At 33.5% G+C, this 26,742-nt stretch overlaps 1 protein-coding gene across 10 annotated transcripts in view; it reads right to left on the reverse strand.

The window, feature by feature from the left end:
* Positions 1–26,742, reverse strand: part of LOC124422013 (host cell factor 2-like) — a 37,341-nt gene that overhangs the window by 6,438 nt on the left and 4,161 nt on the right. The window contains exons 1-4 of one of the 10 annotated variants that reach the window (XM_046957880.1): positions 24,898–24,915; positions 21,646–21,647; positions 12,219–12,378; positions 7,926–8,083 (exon numbers count right to left, since the gene is read on the reverse strand). In XM_046957880.1, the coding sequence (XP_046813836.1) occupies positions 7,926–8,083; positions 12,219–12,372 (312 nt within the window). In that variant the 5' untranslated portion in view covers positions 12,373–12,378; positions 21,646–21,647; positions 24,898–24,915. The other 9 variants (XM_046957877.1, XM_046957883.1, XM_046957874.1 and 6 more) reach the window with 9 other exon arrangements.

The following is a 26,742-nucleotide window of genomic DNA, read 5'->3' on the forward strand; positions in this document are numbered from 1 at the left end:
GCTTTTTATTATCGGAATTTTTGTACAAATTCATTTATTAAAAATCGAGGATGTGGAATTTTTTTTCCTACTCTCTTTACCTAAACCGGTAGGGAACTCTTCAAATGCCCTCGGATTATGAAAGTGGAATGAATGAAGCTCCGCTGTCTGAATTGCGTCTGGGCTTATTTTTGTAATACTGTGCGAGCTATTTTAAAAGAGAGTTGTACAATACTATACGTAATTATTGACATTTTTTCTGTCCCTACTCATATATCTGGAAAAAATCCTGCGAACTATAAAACAGTATTTTTTCATAACTTGTCATACCAATTGTTCTGTTTTCAAAAAGAAATTTAGCGAATATTTTTTGACAAAAGGATTATTATTTTGATTATGAGAAATACAAAAGAACGTCCATAATACTATTGTTCACGATTTTTCTTTTTTTATTTTGCGTATCATCCTCTCTCTTTTTTAAAGAAATACACGTAAGACATCATTACAGCTCGTTACGAAAAGCTTTACATTATGCACGTAAAACATAAATTATGAAAGGAAGGATACATGGTCTTTTCAGAGTCACCATTAAATTTTTACCCGTATATTTACGCATGTACGCACGCACGCGCGCGCGCGCGCGCACACACACACACACACACACACACACACACACACACACACACACACACACACACACACATATATATATATATATATATATATATATATTTATATATACATTCGAATTTAAGAAACATTCGTTAAAGAGCATAGGCACCGAAGAATGTCGAGAATAGTTTCCATAGAAACGACACGGAGCTTCCATGAATATGTAAGCTCGTTCGTGGTCACGATGCGAAAACAAGTTAGTCTTTTGCATTTTATTTTACAAGAAGAATGCGAATGAAGGAATTCGTGCAAGGTCCACAAGGTCTCTGCCACTAGAAGTTTTATTGTATACATATGTACGTCATTAAAGGAAAGAAAAAAAAAGAAAAGAAAAGAAAAGAAAGAAATAAATAAAGAAATCGTCACTCAAAGAAATTTATGAATTTTTATCTTAAAACGTTATCATTCATTTTTTTCTTTTTTATTCACTATTCCCTGAGTAAGTAGGACATGCATTATGCTCCATTTTCTACAGAGAGAAAAAAAAGAAGCCTTCCTTTTACTTGGTCTAAATTTAGATAGATATACATATGCATCCATGTACATTAAAACCAATAGACGAGAGAAGACGTTATAAAATTCTTGGCCGTTCATTCTCCTAGAAAATTCGGGCATGCGTGGTAAACTTGTGTTCTTCAAGCGCATCAACAATTCTATTTCTCGGTGAACGAAGGAAACCAGACTTTGGAATAAACGACCGTAGTCGTACTAAATAGAGCGTAGAAATCGTTAATGTATGTACAATACTTTTCTCTAAGCTATTTGCGTATCGCAAATGCGTCAAAGAATACCTTTAAACAGTTGACGACGAGAATAAAAATGATAAAATTATTTGTAGCTTCTCTTCTCTTTTTTTTTATCTTCTTTTCAAGGATAAGAAATTTTGATAAAATTTTAAGATCGAGATGATTCTAACAAGATTTAAAATATGAGAAGAAAGTACTATTCCCTGGAAAAGTTGTTCTTTACTACTCAAAAGAAGATAAAATGATTTGATTAGAGGAGAGAGAAAGAGAGAAAGAAAGAGAGAGAGAGAGAGAGAGAGAGAGAGAGAGAGAGAGAGAGAGAGAGAGAGAGATAGAGAGAGAGAGAGAGAGAGAGAGAGAGAGAGAGAGAAAGAGAGGAATAGCGGTAGGAAGTTTGCATAAAGTTGACAAAGATATCGTGAGCTTTTTCATTTAAATCGAATATTTCAAGAACGATATGGAAAATTCTTTTCTCTTATATTTTGATCTTCTTAACTCGAGGATGTTTTTCGTTTTCTAGGAATACCTTGTAAAATGACGATTGCCTTTAGGGATTTTACTCTATCTCTCCTTACTTTATGTTCATCCCCTCTCTTACTTCCGCTCTTTTGGAAGAAAACGGATGTAGGTAGTTCTTTTGATGTCTAGTGGCAATCACGGGTCTTTTAACCCCAGTCAGTCGGTATGGACCAGCGTAGTAAGAACGAGGAAGTACGTTGAAACGGTTATGCGTGTGTTGAAGAGAGAAGGAGAGAGAGAGAGAGAGAGAGAGAGAGAGAAAGGACGGAAAGATGAGGAGAGGAAAGGGAACCATAAGGGAGGAGGGTACATAGGCTGTGTAGTATATACTAGGGGGTGCTGAAAGTAATTACGTAACTCAAAGTACGTGCCTAAAGTTGATAGGTCGGTATATCCACTTTCCTCGTGTTCTCGAGTATCCAGAGTCGATAACGAAAACGATTAAGAAATCGAGCATCTGTAAATTTGATGTTAAATAATTTTTTTTATAATTTTCTATCATCTTTTATATTCGTTCCTTGTAATCTCCATAATATATCTTGATTTTTTCTCGTTAAACACGTAATGTGTATATAAATAAAATTTGATTAATGTTATACTCGAAGGCGACAGAGCAGATAAATCATATGTATGTACGTTCTACTGTCAAGAATATACATATGTATATATCGTTTCTCTGATCCATTGCAAACGACAGTACGTTTTAACGCAGGGCAGAGAGAAAGTGAAAAAAGGGAATGACTCGTGGGTACAAAAAGACCCCTCTTGGTTTAGCCGATTGGGTTTGTCTGGCACGTTCGTAACACGTATTTCAATAATACAACGAGAAAGAGGAGCCGTGAAAGAAATATTTCCGTCCCTGACTATGTTTCAATAATTAAAAGCACGAGTCGTACATTACTATAGCAACTTGGATAGTACGAAGTATATAGTATATTTAGAAGAGAAGATAAAGCACATATATTTAAAAAGAAAATCATCAGATTTATTATTATGAGAAATTTGTTAAACAAGATAAAAACTTTACAAATGCGAGATGTTCAAATATTCTTAAAATTTTTATCTATCTGATCCAAGGCGGTTTTTATGATCCAAGGCGGTTTTTATGTTCCAAGGCGGATATCACGTTAAAACCAATGGGAGACAAGCTATACATTTCTTATGAAACGTGTGCATCATACGACTGCATGCACACGAGTTAGCTCGATGCTTATCCATTCGATGTAATGTGCTCTTGCCGGTCTTGTTCCCTGTACGAGGCTTTAATATGACGGTGTAGATTTTCTTGTAAATAATAAAGAGTAAATAATATTTTAAAAATATGTTAAAGCATATATCGTCAAAAAAAAAAAATTTACACGAAACAGATAATATAAATATTGTGTTTTACGTGTTGACAAGGACGTTTCTTTCTCTGTGCTCTGCATTTTTAATGACGATGCCTTTTGTTATTCTCAATGAGCCTTCTTAATCAATAGCAACACCGATATATAAAAAAAGCGGCTGGCCGGGCGAAGAAAAATGATGTATAGTGATGAAACAAAAGAGCGAAGTCTGCGAACGCATCGAGTGAAAAGAGATAACTGTGTGGTCGTTCGTTGACGAGGGAAAAGTGCTACTAGCTCATTTATCCCCGCCCTATCTTGTGTACCCTCGTGAAACCCACCCCTAGAATATGGCGTCTCCAATTCCTTTCATACAACACGCGAACGATCTAATATATTCGCCAGGAATATTCGCGAGAAAGAACCATGGAATATTTCCATTTGCAAGATACTTCAATTCTTGTTTGTGTGAGTGTTTGTAAAACGTTTTGAAAATGTTTTAGAAAAAATGCAATCTTATTTTATACAGAATAAGTTTAAGATCAAGCATGTATATATATATATATATATATATATATATATATATATATATAAGTCAAGTATTATAGTTAACTAATCAATGTGTATATGGTCATGTGTATGCTGCGTAAGAATTATTTTTATTTTTTTTTTTCATCCATCGATACGTATGTGATTAGTTAACGCGTATGCTTTGTAAAAAGTACTTCTATTATATTAAAAAATTTTTATATTATTTACTTTTTTTCATTATTTGCTAAATACTTAATTCGTCTAAAAATAAGACCAGGAAGAATTTCTCTTTTATTTATGATTATCCTATAAGAACCACAATGAACTAAACCTTGTAAATAAAACGTATATGGGGTTCTCTGAGGCCTATCAATTTTTAATTACTTCTTACAATCTCAACTCTCAAAGGTACGAAACGGAAGAAAGAGCTGTTGATACCAGCTGTTGCCAAAAATTACCCACGGTTCAAATCGCACTTCAAGAATCAGAAATGCTGAGGGAAAAACGAGGAGGTATTAAATATTGGACGAAATTATAACCGCATCTCGTAAATGGGATCACTCTTCCCATTCAAGAAATCAATTGATATTACTTATCTCATGGCAAACTTGTTTTTATTGCTGTTGATAGTACTTCATGATTAATTTTGATCCATAGAACTATATATGTGTCGTTTATTTTGAAAGTTACTTGTTTTTAAATAGAGATATTTAAGCGTTCACGTTTGAATCAATTTAAAAACATTTATCACCGATAACATGGTATAATATTTTTCCATTTAGAAAAAATGTGTAATTTGCTAATCAAATTAATTTAATAAATATTATTTAAAGAATTGGACGTTTTTGGTAGATAAAAATGGAGAGATGAAAACAATCTCGAACGGTGTTTTTGAATGAAATCATATCTATATTCGAATTTATGTATATATGTTTATGTATATATACTTTACATATGCAATGAAAAATCAAATTGATCTAAGATTTACGATCGTTCGTATCTAAATTATAATAGTATTTAACCAGTAATAAAAAGAGTAATCAAAGAATCCGATTACCTCGCATTGAATCACGTTCATTCTAGACATGATTGAAAGCTATTAGTCGGATCGATACGCTCTTCGGTTTCATGTAAATCAAGCTAACCAATAATAAGTTTAATAAGAATAAAAAAAGGTGCTCTCGTCCGTTATCTTTCATAAGTTTTTCAAACTTTCTTAGAAAATTTGTGGCTTTTCGCGACAACTTGAACGACGTGTCGAGCTTTTTAAAGGCTGAAAATGTCACTACCATCTGACATCTCTGTTCGTTTGTATGCTACGTCAACGCCCGTCAGGACTACTCATTTGAACCTGACGTTACTCTTCTTGGGGTGATCGATTACTCATAATATATCGATGTGTTTTCTATTCACTAGGAATTCTGCAACGTTAAAAGAAGGATTTAGAAATGATGATAAGCCAGACTATGTTGGTCCTGACAGTGACAAATAACTTTTCTTCTTGATAGGGATGCTTCGAGATGCTGCATGTTATTACTTCTTGTTTATAAAAAGCTCTTATTACGAAAGTAGTTTGCGAAAAATTAAAATCCATCTAAGTGACAATGTATCTCAATGATTAACCAAGTCGATGATGATCATTTTGATAGTCTCCTCTTCATCATGCTATCTTTCATTTGAAATGCTTCTATCAATAATGACGATAATATTCCCTCACCGATATGCGCACATAATGCAATCACTTCAACGTAGATATCAAATACGCAAAGAATGTGGATATTTGCATATCGGCCTTTAAGTTATGCGGACTATTACGTAATACATCAGAAAACGTCAACAATGTGACATTGGGAAAAATGCTAGACGTTTTCCCAAATATTTTCTCTATCTATATTATATAAATCCCTAAATATCTCATAAATATCCTAAGGATACTTAACAGTCATTGTTATATTCTCACTGAAATATTTTTGACACTTGCTTGACATCACAATATATCTGTCAAGTATTTTCCAATATAATAATTATTAGAAAGCCGATCATACTCGCGTTATTTTATTTTTCAATCCCATCATAAAAACAAAAGCTTTGGTTTTACACCGTCTCTCTTTCTCTCTCTCTTTTTTCTTTCATTCTCCCTTCTTCTCTCTTTATTTTTTCCATTTCCCTTGATAACAACGATTCGCACGGTTGAGTCTCGTCTATATATACCAGCAGAGAAAACTCTTCTTAACGATCCTTGCTCGTTGCGAAAGAGAGGAGGAAAGAGGAACGAGGGTTGTTCGATGAACGAATGAACGAACGAAAAGAGGGATGATGATGATGCACGAAAAAATATAGGAGAAGAGGAGAAAAGGGGGAAGTGTCGCGCACCCTTGAGAAACCGCTAAATCAATAGGAACGTCATTGAGTACAACGAGTTTTACACGAAAGCGAACCACCCCAAAAGCATATTTCTCTTTTCAAGGGACTAGACGTGAATTCGACTGCGATGGAAACAACAAAAAGAGAGAGAGAGAGAGAGAGAGAGAGAGAGAGAGAGAGAGAGAGAGAGAAAGAAAGAGAGAAAGAGAGGGAGAGAGAGAAAGAGAGATAGGGAGACAGGGTGAACGAAGACGCACTATCAAGACCTCCATATTGGGCCAACGATGGTTTGGTTCGACTTTCCTAGTATACACATAGTTTCTGACAGATAGAACGTTCTGTTCGCTCCCTTCGTGCGAGTGTCAAGGACTCCGTAGGGAGAACAATAAGAACGTGAAACGGGCAACGAGAATTCGTATCGTGTCTCTTAAGAACTTTACTAAGCGATTAGATTTATCCGATTATACGATGTTCGTTATCAATCTGTTACGCGTATATAATCTCTATATATTTCAAAATAATTTTTTACGTGATTACAAATTATTTTTTAAATTATAAATTTTTTTTTCTTTATTATTGACGATTATAGATTTCATAATAATTTGAAATACATATTATAATTATTATTTTATAATAATTACTTGATTATCATATTATTTGTTTCATTATAATATTTTCTTTTTCTATTAAAAATTATGTATTTCATAATAATTTTTTACTTGATTATTATATTATTTTATGGATTTTATTATATTTTATTTATATTATATTTTTAGTTATAGCTATATGATAAATTATTATTTTATTTGATTGATAAAGAAAAAAAAAAGATTAACAAAGTTTAAAGACGCTATATCGGCGAGAAAAATGTATTGAGGCGTGATATTATCAATCAATTCTAGCGTGGTTACTCAATATTACCCTTCGTCTCGTTTACCGGATCAAGGGTACTGGATCCCTCCCTCGGATAGTTGAAATTGTCGAGAGAGCTTCCTCCAGGCTACTGTAGACTCGTTAAATCGGATCGTACGAGACCTTCACGACTAAATCTTAGTAACGATTTCGATACAAGCAGACTCGACGATCAAATGCAATTTCGTATCTAATTCAACGAGATTAGTTATTTAATCATCGATGATTCAAATTCACGGTTAAAAGTATGATAAAGCATAGTTTTTTAAACTTTTAATACGAAAGGTTTCGGAATTTTGTCTAACTTAATTGGAATTATAAAAACTTTCTTAATAGCTTTTAATCATTCTTATGTAATTAAATTTCTGAAGTTTAAAGAAGTTTGGAATATATCTCAATAATCGTAATTTAAAGAGAATCTAGAGTGAGAAAAATCATTTTTCTTAGTAATACAATTTAAATTACTTATTAGAAGATTATATAAATACTTTTCAAGAGTATCACACACTATAAAGGGGAAAATTATCTTGAATTTTTTTCAAAAGTTCATTAGTAAAAAGAAAGAGAAACATTAAATAAATAAAATTTTGAGGCACACATACCGCAATGCGTCTTTTAAATACGCAAAACTAAATTCATCTAAACACATGTATAGATATATTCTAAATTATTTCAAATTCTTCGAAGATTTTTTTGTTTGATCCTGTAATTGCATTCGGAAAAGATGACATTTTTCGTTTCGTTAACACAGATAATTTTTTAATTTAATTAAAAAAAAATTTGTTTATCGTAACATTGAATTTATGATACGTTTTTCTTGAAAGTTTGATATGGTCAAATATGAGCACATCGAACTATGCCGTGGATTACGTTTTACCTTGACATTGTAAACCCAAAGTGGTGTTTCCGTGCCCGCGGAAAAGCCTAGTTCTCCACCGAATACGTAAAGGCAGTCCTTGTATGCTACCGCACTGTGTTCTTGAAGAGCCGGCGGCCTTTCTCCCCCAGGATGTAATTCTTCCCACTTGCTTTCAGCTGCAAAATAAAATAAGTAAAACGAAAAGTTAATTCGTTTGTTTTAACCGTTCCTTCCAACATTTTATATTCACACGTTTTGAAGTCAAAATTATATTAATGTAAAAAATATGTATAATACAAATAGAAAAAAAAAGAAAAATATGTCAATATTTAATATTTAAAAAGTTACTGTGCAAAAAGATGAACGGAAGGAATGCGGGTTGAATAATTGGTCAGAATAAAAGGAAACGCGTCCTCTCACACGTGTTTTCGAGTCTATCGTGCTATTTGCGGAGACGGTCACGCATATTAATTAGATCGAGTGACAATAGTGACGTACACAATGAATAAGATGTATCGAGAACGAATGAGATATAGCGAGCAATGAATTGAACATCAAACCATTGTCCCAGATCATTGACACAATGAAACAATATTCTTTCTTCTCTTTGCTCTCAGTATAAACTCTAAAAACGAGAATTCTATTACTATGTCAGAGAGTATTGTAAGAGCCGAATAGTAGGGATTATGGAAGTGTCAAAGGTGCGGATAGGATGGACGTCCGGAATATTCACTTTGCCCTTATGTCATTCCGTGAGACTTCTTTCCAGCTCTGTAAAGTACATATTTATTTTGTGACAAGAACTTTAATTTTTTACTTTCACCGCAAAACATTAAATATCTTTGTATGTATTCCATTGACCTAATTTTCTAGAACAAAGAATACCAAAAGACATTAAAAAAATATTTCTAGGGAGAATGAAAGAGAGAGAGAAGAGAGAGAGAAGAGAGAGAGAGAGAGAAAGAGAGAGAGAGAGAGAGAGAGAGAGAGAGAAAGAGAGAGAGAGAGAGAGAGAGAGAGAAAGAGAGAGAGAGAGAGAGAGAGAGAAGAAAAGCAAATATTTTTGGTGTTTCAAGAAGAATAGAAACAATCTTCTCTTTTTCGAAATCTTTGAAATTCACAACTAAATCCTTTTTCGGTCTTAAATCACATCCTTACCCGCCCTTGCAATCTGGTACTCTGAAATAAATTCTCACTATAGTGAGCACTCCCATATGACTGGAGAAAGAGAGAAAATGAGAGAGATTGCAAGGAGAGGGTTGTTCGTGTCCCGAGGCTTTATATATAAGTAGGGGGATGAACAAGCAAGGAAAAAATGACGAAATGTATAGAAGAGAGATTCCAAAGAGATTTAGAAAAGAAACATTAAACTTAATGTTTACGGATATTTAGAGTGATATGTTTCATTTAAATCTTATTCTAAAGAATAAAAAAATAAGAAAAATATATAGATACTACCGAAAGGAATATATCTCGAGTTTGAACTTTCTTCGTTTATTACGTCACCAAATAAAAAAGTCACTATAATCCGATGAATTTAATAATCGCCAGAGAGTAAAAGAACTCTTGTCTTTGTCACGATTGACACATTTGGCACCGCATCGTATTGTTTAGTTTGGCAGCGATGACTTTTTTTTTCATTTTCATCGAAGAGTAGAAAAACTCAGCTATTTTATGAAACGTGCCCGAGAACAAAGCCTAGAAAATTTACGTAAGAGCCATAACGTGCTTTCTGAAGTGTATGCGGTTCTCGTAGAATGCCACTAGAGATGCCCGACATTGATTACGTACACGTGTCGTATCTAGTTGGTTATAGAACAATACCTTGTCTTACTTGGAAAATGATCCTTTTATGCTAAAACGATGAATAAATTTGATTATTTTTCCAATGAAATTATATATGTGTAATCATAAAATGTTCGATCTCTTTTTTTTCTTTCTTTCTTCCCTTTTTTTTTGAGAACTAACTAGAAAAGATTTGAGAACTTTTTAATATCAATTGTAAATTAAATATTAGACATTTTCTAATTAATCAATTTGTTCTTTTATATCTGATTTCAAAGTCCTTGAATTTTCTAGAAAAGTATGTGCTCAAAGTTAAGTAAGAATACGTACTCCAGATCAAAGACATCACGGTCGATTGATATTCCTCTCAAAAAAAGAGATTGAGATGAATCAAGGCGAAAGTGCTAAGATTGCAGATTCATCATACTTTATAATTTCCATCTTGATATGTATATATCTTAGCTAGATACCTACGTACTATATATATAACACACACACACACACACATACGTACATACACACATATTTAACCGACAGCTATGAGAAAGAAGAGACTACAGTGAATAGTTAGATCGAAATCCATGTTACAAGGGACGTTTGTCCCTGGTATTGGTCGCTACCAACCAACCCCTTTCAACTTTTCTACCCTTGCAAAGGTGAGGGTGAAACAAAAACGTTCCATGGATGAAGCACTCTCGTGGTTCTCGGAGTTATCACAATATTTTTACACGATCGAGTGTATCTATAACGCTATGCTTTTAAAACGTGCTAGGCGAAGGGATGGAAAAAACGTTCGTTGCCTGACGCAACCCCGTTAATATTACTTGGCCTCGAGAGACGAACTGCCATGGTCCAATTCTTTTGATGCTGCTTTAATATTCACCCAAACCCTGCAGTCGAACAATCCCCTTCTGATTAACAGAGAGTCATTCGTTCGTCCACGTTCGCCTGAAAAGTATTTGTTCCCTTCAAAACCTTACATCGCATTGACTTCGGTAATGATGTAAACGTTAACTCGCTTTGCATCCATATTCACAAGCAAAAGAGAATTTTGTGAATCGATCTCCAAAGAAAGCTCCCTAAGTTACTGTTTTTTATTATAATAAGTTAAATTACTAAGCAACTATTTTTAGTATAAAAAAAAGATCTCAACAAGTGAAAATACATTTCTTCTATTTATTTGAAACGTTGAAATTTTTTTCCGGGATTTACATTGAACTTTATATTAGAATTACAATGAATGCGTTCATGTGTTCATTTGATCTCGAGCCTCTCCTTCAGCATATTTTTATCTTCCTCTTGCTCTCATTTGCGTTGCAGTCGAATATTTGTCTCGCTTCCGTATTGATAAATATTTACGTAAATAGAAAAATCTTACAAAATACGGAAACACTCATCTAACGGACATGCCATATAAAATCTCCTTGTACTACCTGCTTCAGAGTCAAGCGCATCAACGTTCCACTGAGCTTGAAATTTAGTGTAACTGTGTGCGTGCCATGTATAGTCCATACAACCTCATACTCTATCTAGCTACCAATATTGACCGAATGGACCCGCCGGGAATACATTTAGAGCTCTGGTGGTCCGATAACTGGTGGCTCGTGCTTTATCCAAGCCTAGCAGAACTTTGAACTTTCCAAAGATTATAACTTTCATAAAGAATAGCACGTTTTCGTGCTGTGAATTTAACGGGAGTCATCAAAATGTGTAGATTAGTTAGAAAAATTTCTGAATATGTTTGAGTAAAAAGTAAAATATGTAAATAAACAAATTTATATACGACGTATTTGTAATTATACTATATAATTGGTATATTTTTCCATATATATTTACATATGCATATGTCTACTTGTTGATTATAATGACGCAAAGAAATTGAATAAATCTGGAAATGGAATAAATTTAAATGTCGACTGAGAGAAGAGAGAACAGATAACGCATACGATGCATAGAAACGAGAAACTCGATGTCACGAACACCGACCGCTGATTATTGCGTGAGGGTGCAATTAATTCACCTATGTCTGATCTCCGTGGAAACAGCCGTAATTGTGGAGTATCGGCGGCAGATTTACTTGATATACGTGGGCTTTAATAATGGCGCATTATTGATCAGACTGAACCCCGTTCAAATTCCATCGCGCACCCCTCGTCGTCATGGAATGAGAAGATGGGGTTTGTTGGTCAGATACGGTGCTCGCGTATTGTAACGGAGAGTACTTCGAAACATCGACCCATCGGCACCCTTCATAATTATAGAATTTTTCAAACTCTTGTAAATATCTCACCTCATGAAATTTATACCGTTTTATAACATAATTTTAAAGAATCTATGTCTTATTAATAAATATACATTAATATACAAATTACTAAATATTAATAATAAATTTTCATTTTAATACGTTTTATGATTAATGTTATTACGTTATCTATTCTTTTGTTCCCCATTTTGAACATATTTTAATATTGATGAAATATTTAAACTTTGTATAAAAGTTTAACGAAATTTTATTTATTTATTTACCGAGACTATACCGCCAAAGATCTTTGAGTGGTAAATTTCCATTTCGACCTCCAAGGAGATATACGTGTCCTGCAAGTAACGCCGCACTGTGTTTACTTCTCGAAGGTGGTGCAGGTCCATTTTCCGTGCCAGCTGCTGTGACCGAACTCCACATTTTTTTCTAGAACAAAATATTATTTTTTTTAATAGTTATCTTAAAAAGAGTATTCACTTGTAAGGTAGAAACAAATATTAACTTCAGAAAAATAATTTACACCAATGTCATCGTATTTACGAAAAAAAAAGGACATAAAATATACGAAATCTTGTAATCTTACTGTTAGATCAAAAAGAAAAATGAATTAAATGGTAATCTAATGGAGATAAATGTCTACCCAAACGTCCTCTTCCATCTCTAGTCGACCTTATCTAATTCTCTTCCGTTTCAGTATTTTCCAACTATCTTTCAAGTTAGTAGTATCGTAAATTAACGGCTTTTAAATTTGTTATAGAACGACGCCTGCTACCTAAGTTCATAAATTATTTCTTATCGGGATGACTTTGCAACGATAGTACAGATGTCGATGGTTCTACTTCGAAGAAAATGTATTTAGAAACGATAAAAGTCATAGTAATGATATATGCATTATTACGTAACGTAAGATCATACATTAATGTATTTTAAGTCACAGTGATTTTATTTGACAATTTCGGGGAGATATTGTTATCCCACTGATAGAAAAGACAATAGATTATTTTGATTAAAGAAGCTCTACCAATCGTAAAGAAGATAAGTAAATAACGTCTACGATTTTGCAACGATTTTTTATCAGGTAAACTGTGTTTAAACTCTCTCCCTCTATTCCTTTCTTTATTTTTTTTTCTTTCTGTTTCTCTCTGTCTTTTTCTCTTCTCTTCAATTTTTCTTTTAGTCCATGTTTCTGTTTGTAAGTGTGCGGATACTAAGTAACGTGAGAGAGTCGCGTTTTTCGGCCTTGAGGGTGCATAATGTGAAACTAAATATTTGCACAGTCGCCACCGATTATTGATCGGCCTTAGCAATGTGTTTATCCGTATCCTGAACAAATATCTTCCGACGATCCTCTTTCTTGATGCAAAAACCATGGGGGAAACGTAGAAAAAGTAGAGAGAAAGAAGAAATTACAGAAGCGATTAAGCGTGAAATGAAATATCTTGGAGATTGTTATTAACTTGATTTAACGAACATCCAATCGACCTTCAGCATTAAAATTTACAATTGGACACGGAAATTAATCGTGTTATGATTTTACTATACTGAGACGCATTTAAATCTGCGATACTAAAAAATAGATTTCTTTTTTTTATTTCGACGAATGCATTATTCAGATACGTGATACAGATAATTATATCTACAAGAGATGGTTGATTCTAGATAGACAGGATCTTGGTCAGACTTCTGACCGTTTGCCTTTCCTTTCTCGATTCCGATCCTACTTAATTCACCCTCTTCTTCTTCGACCATTTCTTTCGCTCGGATGAAAGAGAAGATGGATATACCCTAAAGGGTGCCATCGTCACGACTGCTATCACGACTTACCACTAGGTAGGGAGAATTCCCTGAATGTGGTTCGCTCAAACGAAATATATCTCTCTTTCCTCCATTCCTTCATGTTTGTATCGAATGCCTTTGGACGATACGAAGCTCGTGAACTTCACTTGCAGGCTAATTAATATCGACGAAGACATCATTAGAGTACACTAATGGTTCGAATAATTGAAAACTATCGTTTCTCATTACCACTGAGTAATATTTCCCTTCGATATCGACGTTAATTTTCAAGCATTTAACCAATAGGTGTAACTCTAATTAACCCCATGAAAATGCATTTAAGAGAACCAGAGAGAAAAAATATATATGTACTATATTTTCATGCACCGACATCGAATTTCTGAAGGGTGCGGCAAGGGAAAATGACGACCATCATTAATTCCCCTCCCCTTTTATATCCTACCTACACACTTCCATAGGTAACACATTTGTCTCGAGATAATCGACTTTCTCGTCTCGAGCACATGACTTCGATTTATCAAAGCTCGCCGTATTAAGTATCCGATTTTTATTTCAGCCAGCAAACGAGCTTCGTTTTTCATAGAAACTACGCTATTATTTCAACCGTCGAAGACCGTTGGTATAATAGACGATGTTTTTCATTTTCTTTTTTCTTTTTCATTGCTATTATAAGGAATAAGAGTATAATAGTAATAAAAGAGTATATAATAATTATGTTGCATAATTGTAACGATAAACAAAATAAAAAATCGAATATTTAATACGAAAAAGCTTCTTACCATCGTGCTTCATCATCCAATTATTCGATTAACTCAGTGGGATAGAAGATATATAGATAGATAGTAAAAAAAGAGTGAGTGTGTATGAGAGAGAGAGAGAGAGAGAGAGAGAGAGAGAGAGAGAGAGAGAGAGAGAGACACGAGACTCGATGGACCTTCCATTGGATCGGATTCATTTCTATGTCTTCACGCAACCGTACATTCACGAAATTTAATTACAGTGCCACACCGAAATCGAATTTCGAACAAATGAACGCATCCAACGCAACGATCCTACCCGAAAGATTTCTTCCTCTTTCAGCATATACGCATGATTTTATATATGAAATTATATGTATGTACGCAACACATACATGAAATTATATGTATGTACGTAAATACACATGATTAGAATCGCAGCGTATTTTGAAAATATAGAACCCTACTGATTCTGGTATATATGAAATACGATTTTCAACATATGGAATTCGTTCGTGACGAAGGGGGAAAGAACCGACGAGGGTTTGGTGAAACGAGTTAGCAAACGCCACGCCAATGTGATAGGAACGAACCAAAGGAGACAGATAGAGAAAGAGAGAAAGAGAGAGAGAGAGAGAGAGAGAGAGAAACAGAGAGAGAGAAGCAAATACACAATCCACGTTTCCCTGCGGTCTACGTGCGATCTACAGAAATTCGAAATAAACGTCGTACCTCCGTTTCACGAGTCCCGCTGAGAGTTTTACAATGAGAAACTCCCTAATGTATATACACATAAACGTTAACCGTGAAAACGTAGGTTACCTTCATCGAATCTTTTCTAAAGATGGTGTTTTAATTTGTTTTCAATTCATACCTCGTAATATAGTCATTAATTTACATGTTAATTAGATAAAATTAGTGACGAGATGGAGAAACGTTATATCTATCTATTTATACAATAAGTAAATTGATATATTTTCATTTTATAACCATCTGTTTGAGTGTAATAATAATAAAAAATTAATAAAATAATAATAATGATAATGATAATATTGGATTGGTAATTAATTAATGTTGAAATTTTCAATAAAGTAGTAAATTATATTATTATTTATTTAGATATAAAATACTGAGAAAATTTCGATATTATTCATTGATTAATCCAATATATAACAACAATGATAATTAGTAATAACATAAAATAACAGTAATAATAATGATACTATAGATATAATATTGTATAAGTAGAAAAATCTTGTATTGATCGAACATAAGCAAAACATCGCAAAAAAACTTACGTAGACGATAAACAGAAAGAAATATTAGGTATAATATATGTAAATCTTAGAAGTCTTTTTTTCTCTTTCTCTCTCTCTCTCTCTCTCTCTCTCTCTCTCTCTTTCTCTCTCTCTCTCTCTCTCTCTCTTGCTTTTTCTCTTTCTCTCTTTTCTGTACAAAAATACCTAAAAAAAAGACCTACATGACTATCTGAGAAACAGCAAGTAGAATAGATTCCTTGGACCAAGAAAGCGGAGAAATATCTGTCGTTAAACAATTCATACAGTTTGGATCCAGCAATGGTGGTAGTTCGTTCTTTCATGTGTTCTTACAATGCTAAACGAACTCCTACACATGTTTACTCTCTCTTTACGCAAGATCGTAATACCACGAGTTACTTTTCCTTTCTATTCACTTACTATATCGTTACTATTCATAGATTTCTCCAGCGAAAAGCTTTCAAAAGTCACAAATAGTCTCGTTCACTTAAGACAGCTGAAGCACTTAAAAAACTTCTCACGATTTACTTACCTTGCAATTTATTTCGAATATTGAAAATAAATAATGAAAATAAACAGAAGAAGTTAATTGTTTTGAAATCTTCCAGAAAAATCTGTCGTTAATATATTTACATATCAATGATATGATGAAAAGTAAAGTTATAGAAAATGCAGCCATTAAATCAGTTTAGTTTTGCTTTATGGGATAGAAAAAACTTTGAAAAAATGGCGATCGATTGCGAACAGCTGTGAGTACGTCGCTAAGGTGACGCACGTAGAGAGAAAAAAGTAGAATGATCTTGAACCCGGGAGAAAAAGTGTGGGGACAAAAAACATGAGGTAAAACGAAATTTTTGTTCGTGGAAATAGACTCATTTTAAGAAAAGTCTAAGGAAAACGGATATCTTACCTGTTTGTGCGATGAAAAAAAGAAAAAAAAATGAAAAGAAAAAGAATAAGGACTATAAAAAAAAACTCTGAGAATGTTACTGCGACCTCGTATTAAAACGTTCTGTCATTAAAACATTTTACAAAGGTAAGATTGTCAATGTACTGATATGCCTGTCATCGTTTGCCATCGTTCTCTTCGTCGTTGTTCAACGAAGAAAAAAATGCTTCAAAAGTGCACGAGTTTTTAATCTCTCTTACGAGTTGTGCACACGACAATGACCGAAGCAACTTCCACCTGGCTCTCTCGCACGTTTTTCGAGCGTTTATTTTACCTTTACATGTTCCATTTTCTTCTCTCTTTTTCTCCTTTTGACTTGCTTTTCTCTTTTTTTTTCTTCTTTTTCCTTTTTTTTCTTTCACGCCCGGGTAAAAAAAAGAAGAAAGAAGCAACAACACTAAAGGGTGCGATACACATATAACTCGAATTCTCGTAGCATTTCAAACGCGAGATGTGACGCTTTTTACTACTCTTATCTTCATGCTCTTTTCGCTAGCTACATCCTCGATCGTGTAGATAAAAGATATCATGAATAAAAGAAAAGAATTGTGATACAAGCGATATCGTTGGATTCGATTCGATTACAAAGAATTCGAGTTCAACGATTAATTTGGTAAAAATATTAACGTGTATTTCTAAATACAAATCTTTTTATAAAATTATTTTTTTCTCTTTTCACGGATGTATCAGCACAATCTCGTGATTTTCATTTCCCTTCCCTCGTAAGATCGAAGTATCTCTAAGTAAATACATATCTCGAACTTTTCAAATACGATACTCTTTTTTTTTTCAAGGATCATTTTATCAGAACAATATCCCCTTACCCTGTAGCTTTTAAGTATATCGAATATATATGCGTTGTGATATCGATCGCTGGCCGATCTTATGTTGCAAGAAAAGACGAAAACGTAGATGGTTCCGCAAAGAAAACGGAGACATCAAAGCGACCTCGCGAATTCGCAGTTGTATTACCGAGGGTAGAAAGATTCTTCTTAACTCGAGTCGTGCCAAGAGGGAGCATAGCTTTTATCGACTTTTGAAAAGGGAGACCGTGTCAGAGACAATTTCCTCATTCTTTCTTTCTTTCTTTCTCTCTCTCTCTCTCTCTCTCTTTCTCTCTCTTTCTCTCTCTCTCTCTTTCTCTTTCTCTCTCTCTCTTTTTCACTCACACTCACTCACTCTTTTCCTCTTTTACTTGTTTCCTACTCATCCTTGTAATTTTTGATTGCACTACCCGATGTTCCTTTCGTCGGATGTATCTTCCTACGTCTCCGAAGGGGAAGGATCACGCCAAGTGCGTGACAATGATATACTATTGTTCTTAACAGTCCTACGTGCTGCTTGTACGAAAGAGAACGAGAGAGAGAGAGAGAGAAAGAGAGAAAGAGGGGGGATGAAGAGAAGAGTCTCCGTTACTCGACCATATAAGCGCAATTTCCTTTGATGGGATACGCTGTTATTAATGCAAGGGGACCAAGTGTTGCCTTATGAGAAAGTTTTATTTTGAAATGTTGCGTTTTGCGGTCGAAGGACGTTCTTTTTCAAGAATTATATCGATAATTATTTGTAGTACACACATGTAAAGAAATTTTCATAAAAATTCGAATATCCAAGATCGATTGCATACATACTTGTTTGTATGCATTACTATACTTGTTTACTTTAATTTCTTCATTGTAGAGAATTTCGATTTATTTGATAACAATTCAATTGATTATTTAAAGTATATATTATAGATACTTTTTATCAAAGTATATGTAACATTCATGATTGGCCATTTAATTTTATTATGAAGTTACCGACCCTGTAGATTTGTAGTCTCATCTTACTTACAAGTAGTATCATCCCTCTATAAGTCAGACCTATTAAATCTTGGACCAAAGGCATACAAAAGGCAAATTCTTTATGCATTCAAAGTCCCGAAAGTTAGTAAATTCAAGTAAGACTTAACTCCATTGAATTCTATCGATTCTATTCGACATTCGTCTCGTCGAATAGAAGAATAGTACTTTCTCTTCGGCGACATCTTTTTTCTTTTCGATTTTTCAACTATTGCACTTATCATGAACCGTCGAACTAAAATCGATTGCTTTAAAAGGACTAGGAGAAACAGAAAAAGAAATTTCTAGTTGATCCAGCCAGAAGAAGTAGGTATTTTCTCTGAAGCAACTTTTATCTTGTAGATTTCTTAAAATACGACGAACACATTTATTCGAGTCATTTATCGCGCCTCTAGAGTTCTCTACGCACCGTTGAATTCACGGATTCAATGCATAGGGTACGATCACGGTTAAGGATTTTATGGCTATCGCACATGACTGTTTCAGACTATATCGAACGGCTTCCATCGATCCAAAGAAGGGAAAGAGAATGAGATGGATGATAACATTCCATTCGCGAGTTTTAGAATGTCGATCCAGGGACCTTTATCGTCATTCCCTTCCCCTTTCTTCTCATCCCTAGATTCCCTCTAAAGCTCGGATTAAACGCTTGCTACGGCAATTTTTCAGTGATTTCACGGACTGCATGTCGGGGTTTCACGTGCATGCATTCTCGATATATTTACATCCCCTTCGTTTTCTCTATCAAGGGATTTTAGAAATTTAGAAAAATTGTTTTTTTCCTGATTTTCATTCGAACAAATTCGAATTTAACATTTCTATTTTGTATTTATATTTTTTAAATAATAAATTGACTAATAATTAATATAAGAATTTTCAATATTTTATATATAATTCTTACATTTATTGGAAAATATTCAAATAAATGTCTGCACTTTTGTTTCTTCTATATTTTGTTCATTTTGTTTTATTTGAGGAGTAAATCACAGTTTGGTTCTAGCAGAGTAAACGTCTAAAGCTTAACGATAAATCTTAACTTTAATTTTTCTTCATTTCTAATTTTCTTCGTATTAAGTAACATGATTTAACATTATTATTTAATTAATAGGTCAACGAATATACTAGTATTAACTGGATAAAAATCCGATAACTTTGAATTAAGTCGATGTTCGCATGAAAATTTGAATATTCTTGACTTCAGTTTCGATTATTTTGATAATTGATCAAAATTTCGTTTGTTATACTCGTATTTCGAATATGTAAATCATTAAATAGCATTCTTATATGAGATTATCAAATAGGGATTGAAAACAATTATCATATTGATTTCGGTGAAACATTTACGAGAACCAAAATAATGTCATAACTGTTATAGATATATCAATACTAATTTATATCAGTTTTAGTTTCGGTTCTGTATCGATTCGAGTTCGATAACTTAATATATATGTATAATACATATTTTTTTATATCAGAATTTATTTTGGAATTTATTTTGGTTTTTATTAATTATCTTATTGATATTGTAAAACTGTTAATACGTATGAAATTCTATTATGAAATCAATATGAACGAAAAATGTGAATTTATTAATTGTTATTATATAATTAGTCATTTATACTGTCGTCGCCGTTTTTGACACAGATAAAAGTAAAAAAATTTATTGTTAAAGAAGTCATCGGCCACTTTATTTACATACGGATACATTTTATTTGGGGAACTTGAGAAACCCTGATGACTAACAAAAAGATTTTAGCAAATACCTATTTGACTTTTCCAAAAAATAAAAAAATATAGAACCGATATTTGATTCTAAAAAACTAAAACCGAAGCTAATATCAGCGAGAACAGATATATATTATAACAGTTATAATATTTTTTCAATTCTCATAACTGTTTCAATTAGAACCGATATATAGCAATTTAAATAGTTATTTTCAAAACTGTTTCAACTTTTGGTATCAAGTATCACACAGATTATCGTTACAGGTTGGCTGGTTACGTAAAGAAACACTTTTCTTTATACACGACGCCCTGTATAATTTGTTCTTTTTTCGCGGCTTTTTATTTCATGCTTTTTTTGCATGCGCGGCTGCCTCGCAAGTCTTCAACTTGACTCGTGGTGGTGGTCGTGGTTACGGTTAAAAAGAATAAAAAAAAATCATTCGCGACTGTGGCTAATTTAGAAAGTTTGATGAACTCTGCCTACGCAAAATGGAGCTTTCAATGTCGCAAGCTTTTACAATTTTTATCGCGTTTTGCAAAATGCTTTTCTACATTGTTCTCTATATATTTAAAAGGATTGCGCCATTGTTAGAACGTAACGATATCGTATTAAAGAATTTAATATGAATTTTTTCTTTGTTCTTTGTCATTTAAATATATTTCCCATACAACTTTTTAAAATTTTAATTTTGCGTAGATACAAAAAAACTTTATTATTCAAACTTTATAATAAAATATAAATTTGGATTCTGATTAATAGGAAAAATTTTCTTCCTTTTTTATCAAAACTGAAGTTCCTAAGTGTATGAACAAGAATTAAGCCAAGAATTAATAGTTTTCTTTGTGCCTACACAAAAATTATATAATATAAAAAAAAATCATATTATTATTATATTATATTAAGTATAACATGTAGTTAAAGAGTATTTAAAACTATATATGAGGTAACAATTAAGTTTGTGCCGATAAAATGATATAAAACTTAAAAAATACATAAAACACATACATAGGACCTTAAAGTTACATAGAACCTATCACGACGGCTAAATTTTCATAGAAAATAAAAAAGAAAAAATAAACGATAGTCTTGGTCTATCTATCTATGGAGTAATATTCAAGATAATAAAACTCTATATGAGCAGAATAGATCGCGATAAGTATTACGATCTCATATGCAGACCCGTTGTTCTCAAAAGAAATACGAGATAATGTCATGTGTGCGTGATGGGATTCGTGTTGAACTTTTTATCGTGCATACTTTAAGACACGCTTGGCGGACGCTTAAATTTAACGTCTCTTCTATCGTAAAAGTGATCGTGCTTGCATATGCAAAATTCTATTGAGATCGGATAAGCTTGATTTATAACTTCTTGGGCCCGATAACAACGAGTCAGCGATACGTATGTACATATGTATGTATTTATCTGCTTTGGATAAAAAATTCACTATGAAAGTTTCATGTCGTTTATTTTAAGAACTTCCTATATTATATCTACTTCGATCAAATCTGTACTTACTCATATATAAAAAAAACTAGAATTATATTTCATGCCAACGATTTCAGTAGTTACATGTATTTATCAAGAATTTTGTTTGTTGTTGTTAAAAATATTTTGTTTTTTTTCTTTTTTTTTTTAATGGAGATATAGTTATCTATAAAATACACGAACATTCGTTAATTTTTGACAGTTGACATAACATTGGTTAGTGACTTATGTTTTGATTGACAACCACTTAGTCTTACAACAACGTGTCACCAATGTGACTTGCGGTTGAAGTTGTACTTTTCATCCAGACTCCCTCTCTATGAGCGTGTCAATCCGTGGATATAGCTAACTCGACACAAGGTTGATATAACAGGCCTGAACCAATATTGCCGAATGTTTATCGGGAGGGTGAATAAGATGAAGGGAATGGACATTTAAAGACAATGAATTTTGTTGACGATTGATCGACTTACGTATATACGTAACAAACAGACGAAGAAATATACCTTTTCAAACAACAAATATTAAAAAAAGAAAAATAAGAAATAAGAAAAAAGAAATTAATAAAAGCTATTCGATGTCTGATTGATGAACAATGTAAGTACTTTGTTTTTATGATTAAAAATATAAAAATGACGTCATATTAAAAGAAGTCATAAGATGATTTGAAGGAGCGACTAATGAGTTTCATCTTCAAAGGCCATTGTGCTTTAGATGTGTCGAAGAAAAGGTAGTCTCCAGTCTCATCTCATGGTCCGGCAACTTCGAACTAAGGAATCTACAAACCCGTAATTGCGCATCGTTATACCACGTTCCATTTCTTCTTTCAGCAGTATTGTCATAGAAACTTGCTCGATTTCTGACGAAATTAATTGATCGTAAGAAAATGTTGATTTTTGTGAAATACTGTTTCTTTATATACCGATAAAACAAATGGTTTAGATTAATCTGATGATATTAATCTTTTTATCTATCAATCTTTTTGATTAAAAGAAAAATGATGTTTGGTCGAACTTCGATATTCAAAGTTATTGTTCTTAGAAGATCTCTGTTCCTTTTTTTCTCTTATTTTCTGTGAATAACTCCAAATGTGAAATAAGATAAAATGTAAGTCTTAGGAAGAAATTGCCTCTTCTATTCCGTTTCTATCGTAAAATAAAATATCTATCGTTGATATCGTTGAAAATTGCCAGCTTTACAAGTATAATAGGTTGTAAATTTTATAATATGGGTGAAGCCTTATACGAAGGGGTAAATTCAATGTGATTAACAACGATAATCCAAGTATCCTAATGCCTTTGATGCCATTGGGAAGGGTATTATACTGAGTTGGGTTTCTACAAATGAAATTATACTACAGTCATTGAAAGTTAAATTAGATTGAACTTTCGATTCATATATGTATATATAAGTATTTCTTATAAAAATCATAAAAAAAAATTGTACAATATTTTTAATTTTTCTAATAATCTATATCTATAAATCGATTTGAACTTACAATAAATTGTATTACTCTTTTCCAAAGCTTCGTTCCTTATACATTCATGAGTTGAATTATTTAAAATAAATGGTAAATAATTCGATAGAATGCACCTATCACAAAGAACTCATCGAGAACCCTAAGCCTATAAAGAATAGCCGATTCTTATGCAAACAGGGTTGTATTTCTCGTTAGTGGACCCTTTGTGCTCTAAAACCAGACCCTGTACTCTGCATAAGTTAAAAGAAGCTCGCCCTAGATAGAAAAGACCATTAGGATATTTACTTTAAGGAGTTAGTAATAAGAGAAAGATATTGGCAATGTTTTCTATATTGTCCTAGCGTGTTATTACCCAACGTAGAGATCATTGACCTCAGGAAGATATAACGAAGTTCAAAATATCGCTTTTATCGCGGCCATATCGTAATTCTATCGAAATCGACATCGTGACAGAACAAAATTAAGGACATTACAAACTGCAACTGCAAATACTTAATATTCGCGTAACGTAAATATAATTCTAATAATAGATTTAAATAATAAATAAATCTAATAATAGATTTAAAGAGTTTAAATATAAATTTCCTACGATGTTAGATATTCTATAAAAGCAAATATTAATAAAAAAATTATATATACACATAAATAGTGAACTTATTGAAGAAGAACAAAGGCAGGAAGATCGTAATGACAAAATCAATTTGAATGATCGAATTGTCGCATCACGTCTCCTTCGGCCCAACGTTATTTCTCGAAGGGTCGACTGTGCTGAAAATCTTCGAAACGCAGCTAAACTAATTTGAAGCTAGAACGGTTAACAAGAATGTTGGTCGAAATGAACGCACGACTTAACAAGCTTACCTCAGCTCGGTGAACCCTCTATCCCGTTAGCTTTGTCTTGTGCAACTTGTGACCCACATGCAAGCAACGATGCCGAAAATAAGACACGACTAACTGTGTATCAGAGACTTCAAAAACATCAACGACTATCTACGTGTATCATCCCAATTGATCCATCCGAGCCATCAGAATTTTTCTAAATTTTCCAGAAAGGAAAGTTCTCTTTTGGAGTTCCACATCGACACGAACAAAAAATAAAATAATAAAAGAATAAAAGAAATCGTTCTTACATAAAAATAAACAAACAAAATGAGCTCTATTTCCCTTCAAAGCTCAAATATTATAATTGATTCAAGATATAAACAAATGTCCAAAGGATTCGTAAAAAATTAACACAGCACACTGATTAGACTTTCTTGTGTCACTCTAGCGTTCCGTTTACCGATGAAGAAGATGACAATGTATCCCAACAAATATAGAAGATTAGTTGATGGGCTGCAATGCGTCCGCTCAAGCCACTTTCAAAGGTTCGACCAATCTCCCTCTTTCTCTCTCTCTCCCTCTCTCTCTCTCTCTCTCTCTCTCTCACTCGCTCTTTCTCTCTCGCTCTTTCTCTCTCTCTCGCTCTCTCTCTTTCTCTCTCTCTCTCCCTCTCTCTCTCTCTTAAGAAGTCTTTCGACGGTGCATCGATCATGCGTAACGTTAAGTTCGCTAGGTCGAATTTGATCCTTAATATTTGAATCACCTATTCCCAATCATCAAAAAAAAAAATTTGTGAAAAGGATCGTTAAGTCACGATCGAAAGATCGAACCTGTCGTTTTGCGGAAGAACGGTGCGAGTAATCTCCGAAAACGTTTTGTGCCAAGGAGAACACACACTACGTGATCGCTGAGTTTCTCCGTACTGCGTCCGGGTCGAGCACCTACCTAGCCGAGTCGTCATCGGGGACTCGACGCAGGCGCTCCGGAGAAAACCAACCCCTTAACACCCCGCGACCCTAAACGTCTCCTTCTCCCTTTCTCCTCTTCATCCTCATCCTCCTACTTTTCCTCCTCCTCCTCCTCCTCCTCCTCCTTCTCCTCCTCTTTCTACTCTTCCATTTCTCCTCGCGTTCCCCTACTTCTCTCTGTACACCCCTATACTCCCATACCACTGCGGGGAGTGAACATCCGAGAGACGAACGTCGCGTACTGTACCCTCGCATTGAATATAGAGAGACAAGGATGACCATCGCCGAGGGAATCGTTAAATACACTGGTCGACTGAATCTTATTTGAATCGGTCAGCGATGATCCAAATGAAATTTATGATTTCATGATTCTTTTTACATCTTATGAATAAAAATAAAAACATAATGACATTTAAGAAGATCTACAAAATTATCCAATTTTTTTTTCAACGATGATAATGTTCTTCATTGATTTGAATAAAATAATAGAATATTGTTACAATATAAACTTTGTTACAATCCAATCGAATTATTTAATCGTATGTTTGATTAAATTTGGCAAACGGACGAATTTTGCATGAAAATGGAAGAGTAAATGAACGAAATGTCTGGAGTTAAATTAGTCTGATTAGTCTCTTCGAGACTGACAAGTCACGGTTGATCATAACTACTGTATGATTATCGATATATCTATTTTGGTAAAATGATAGTTCGAAATGTCTATTGCATTACTGATTAGATGGCGCTTGAAAGGGAAACATATACGATCCGAAGAATTTCTAATAAACTGTTTGAAACATACACGATGCTAAAGAATTTTTAATAAACCGTTTGAAAAGAAATTTAACATCGACAAGATATTTTGCATCTTAAAATCGTTATTCAAAGTTCCAGTAAAGATTTTACAAGTAGACTTTGTTAAGGACAACAAATCGCTCCGCAATGCTCCCTATTCTGGCACAAGTCGATATACGCAAGCAACATGTGTCAGCGTATGTAAATACGATTTGCATAAATACAAGCTACGTGTACATATTTCGATTTGCAATTATCTTTGAAAATTCGCTAAAGAAAGAAAAAAGGAAAAATTCTTTCGTCGCAAGTATAAGTAAAAATATCGAAAAAACAAAAAAGTGAACAAATAAATAAAAAAAGCAAGATCATTCATATTACCATTCTAAAAAATTCAGATGAACGTTGATAAAAAGATATTAAATTAAATTGAAAAAAATAAAAATAAATGAACAGAATCAAATTAAAAGCATACATTTTTAAATAATGTCCATTTACTCTACTCGTTGAAAATAAATAATTCATTAGCATAATTTCATGAAATGATGAATCAATCGACAAAGAATAATCGAATCGAAAGAATAAATTCTCGAAAGGAGACACGTATATATTTGTGTAAAGAGGAGCTCGAGAGGGAATGGTCCGCACGGTACTGCTTCGGCACCGTTTATGAGCGTTCTATGCCAACACGATAGCATCGTGAATGAACGCATGCGTCGGCGTCAGTTCCCATGGAAACGGGATGTGAGGCACCGCGTGTGAATGCGTATTGATTACTTCGCTTTCGCTCCATTCCGCGATCTCTCGGTTCTTGTATCTCCTCTCTCGTCGCTGCCACCCTGTCACCCCCACGCAATCCCAAACCACCCTTCTTTCTCTCTTTCTGTCTCTTTCGTTTCGGATCTTCCCATTCCA

Source organism: Vespa crabro, chromosome 2 (genome assembly GCF_910589235.1).
Source record: "Vespa crabro chromosome 2, iyVesCrab1.2, whole genome shotgun sequence".
In the NCBI taxonomy this organism is placed as follows: Eukaryota; Metazoa; Arthropoda; class Insecta; order Hymenoptera; family Vespidae; genus Vespa; species Vespa crabro.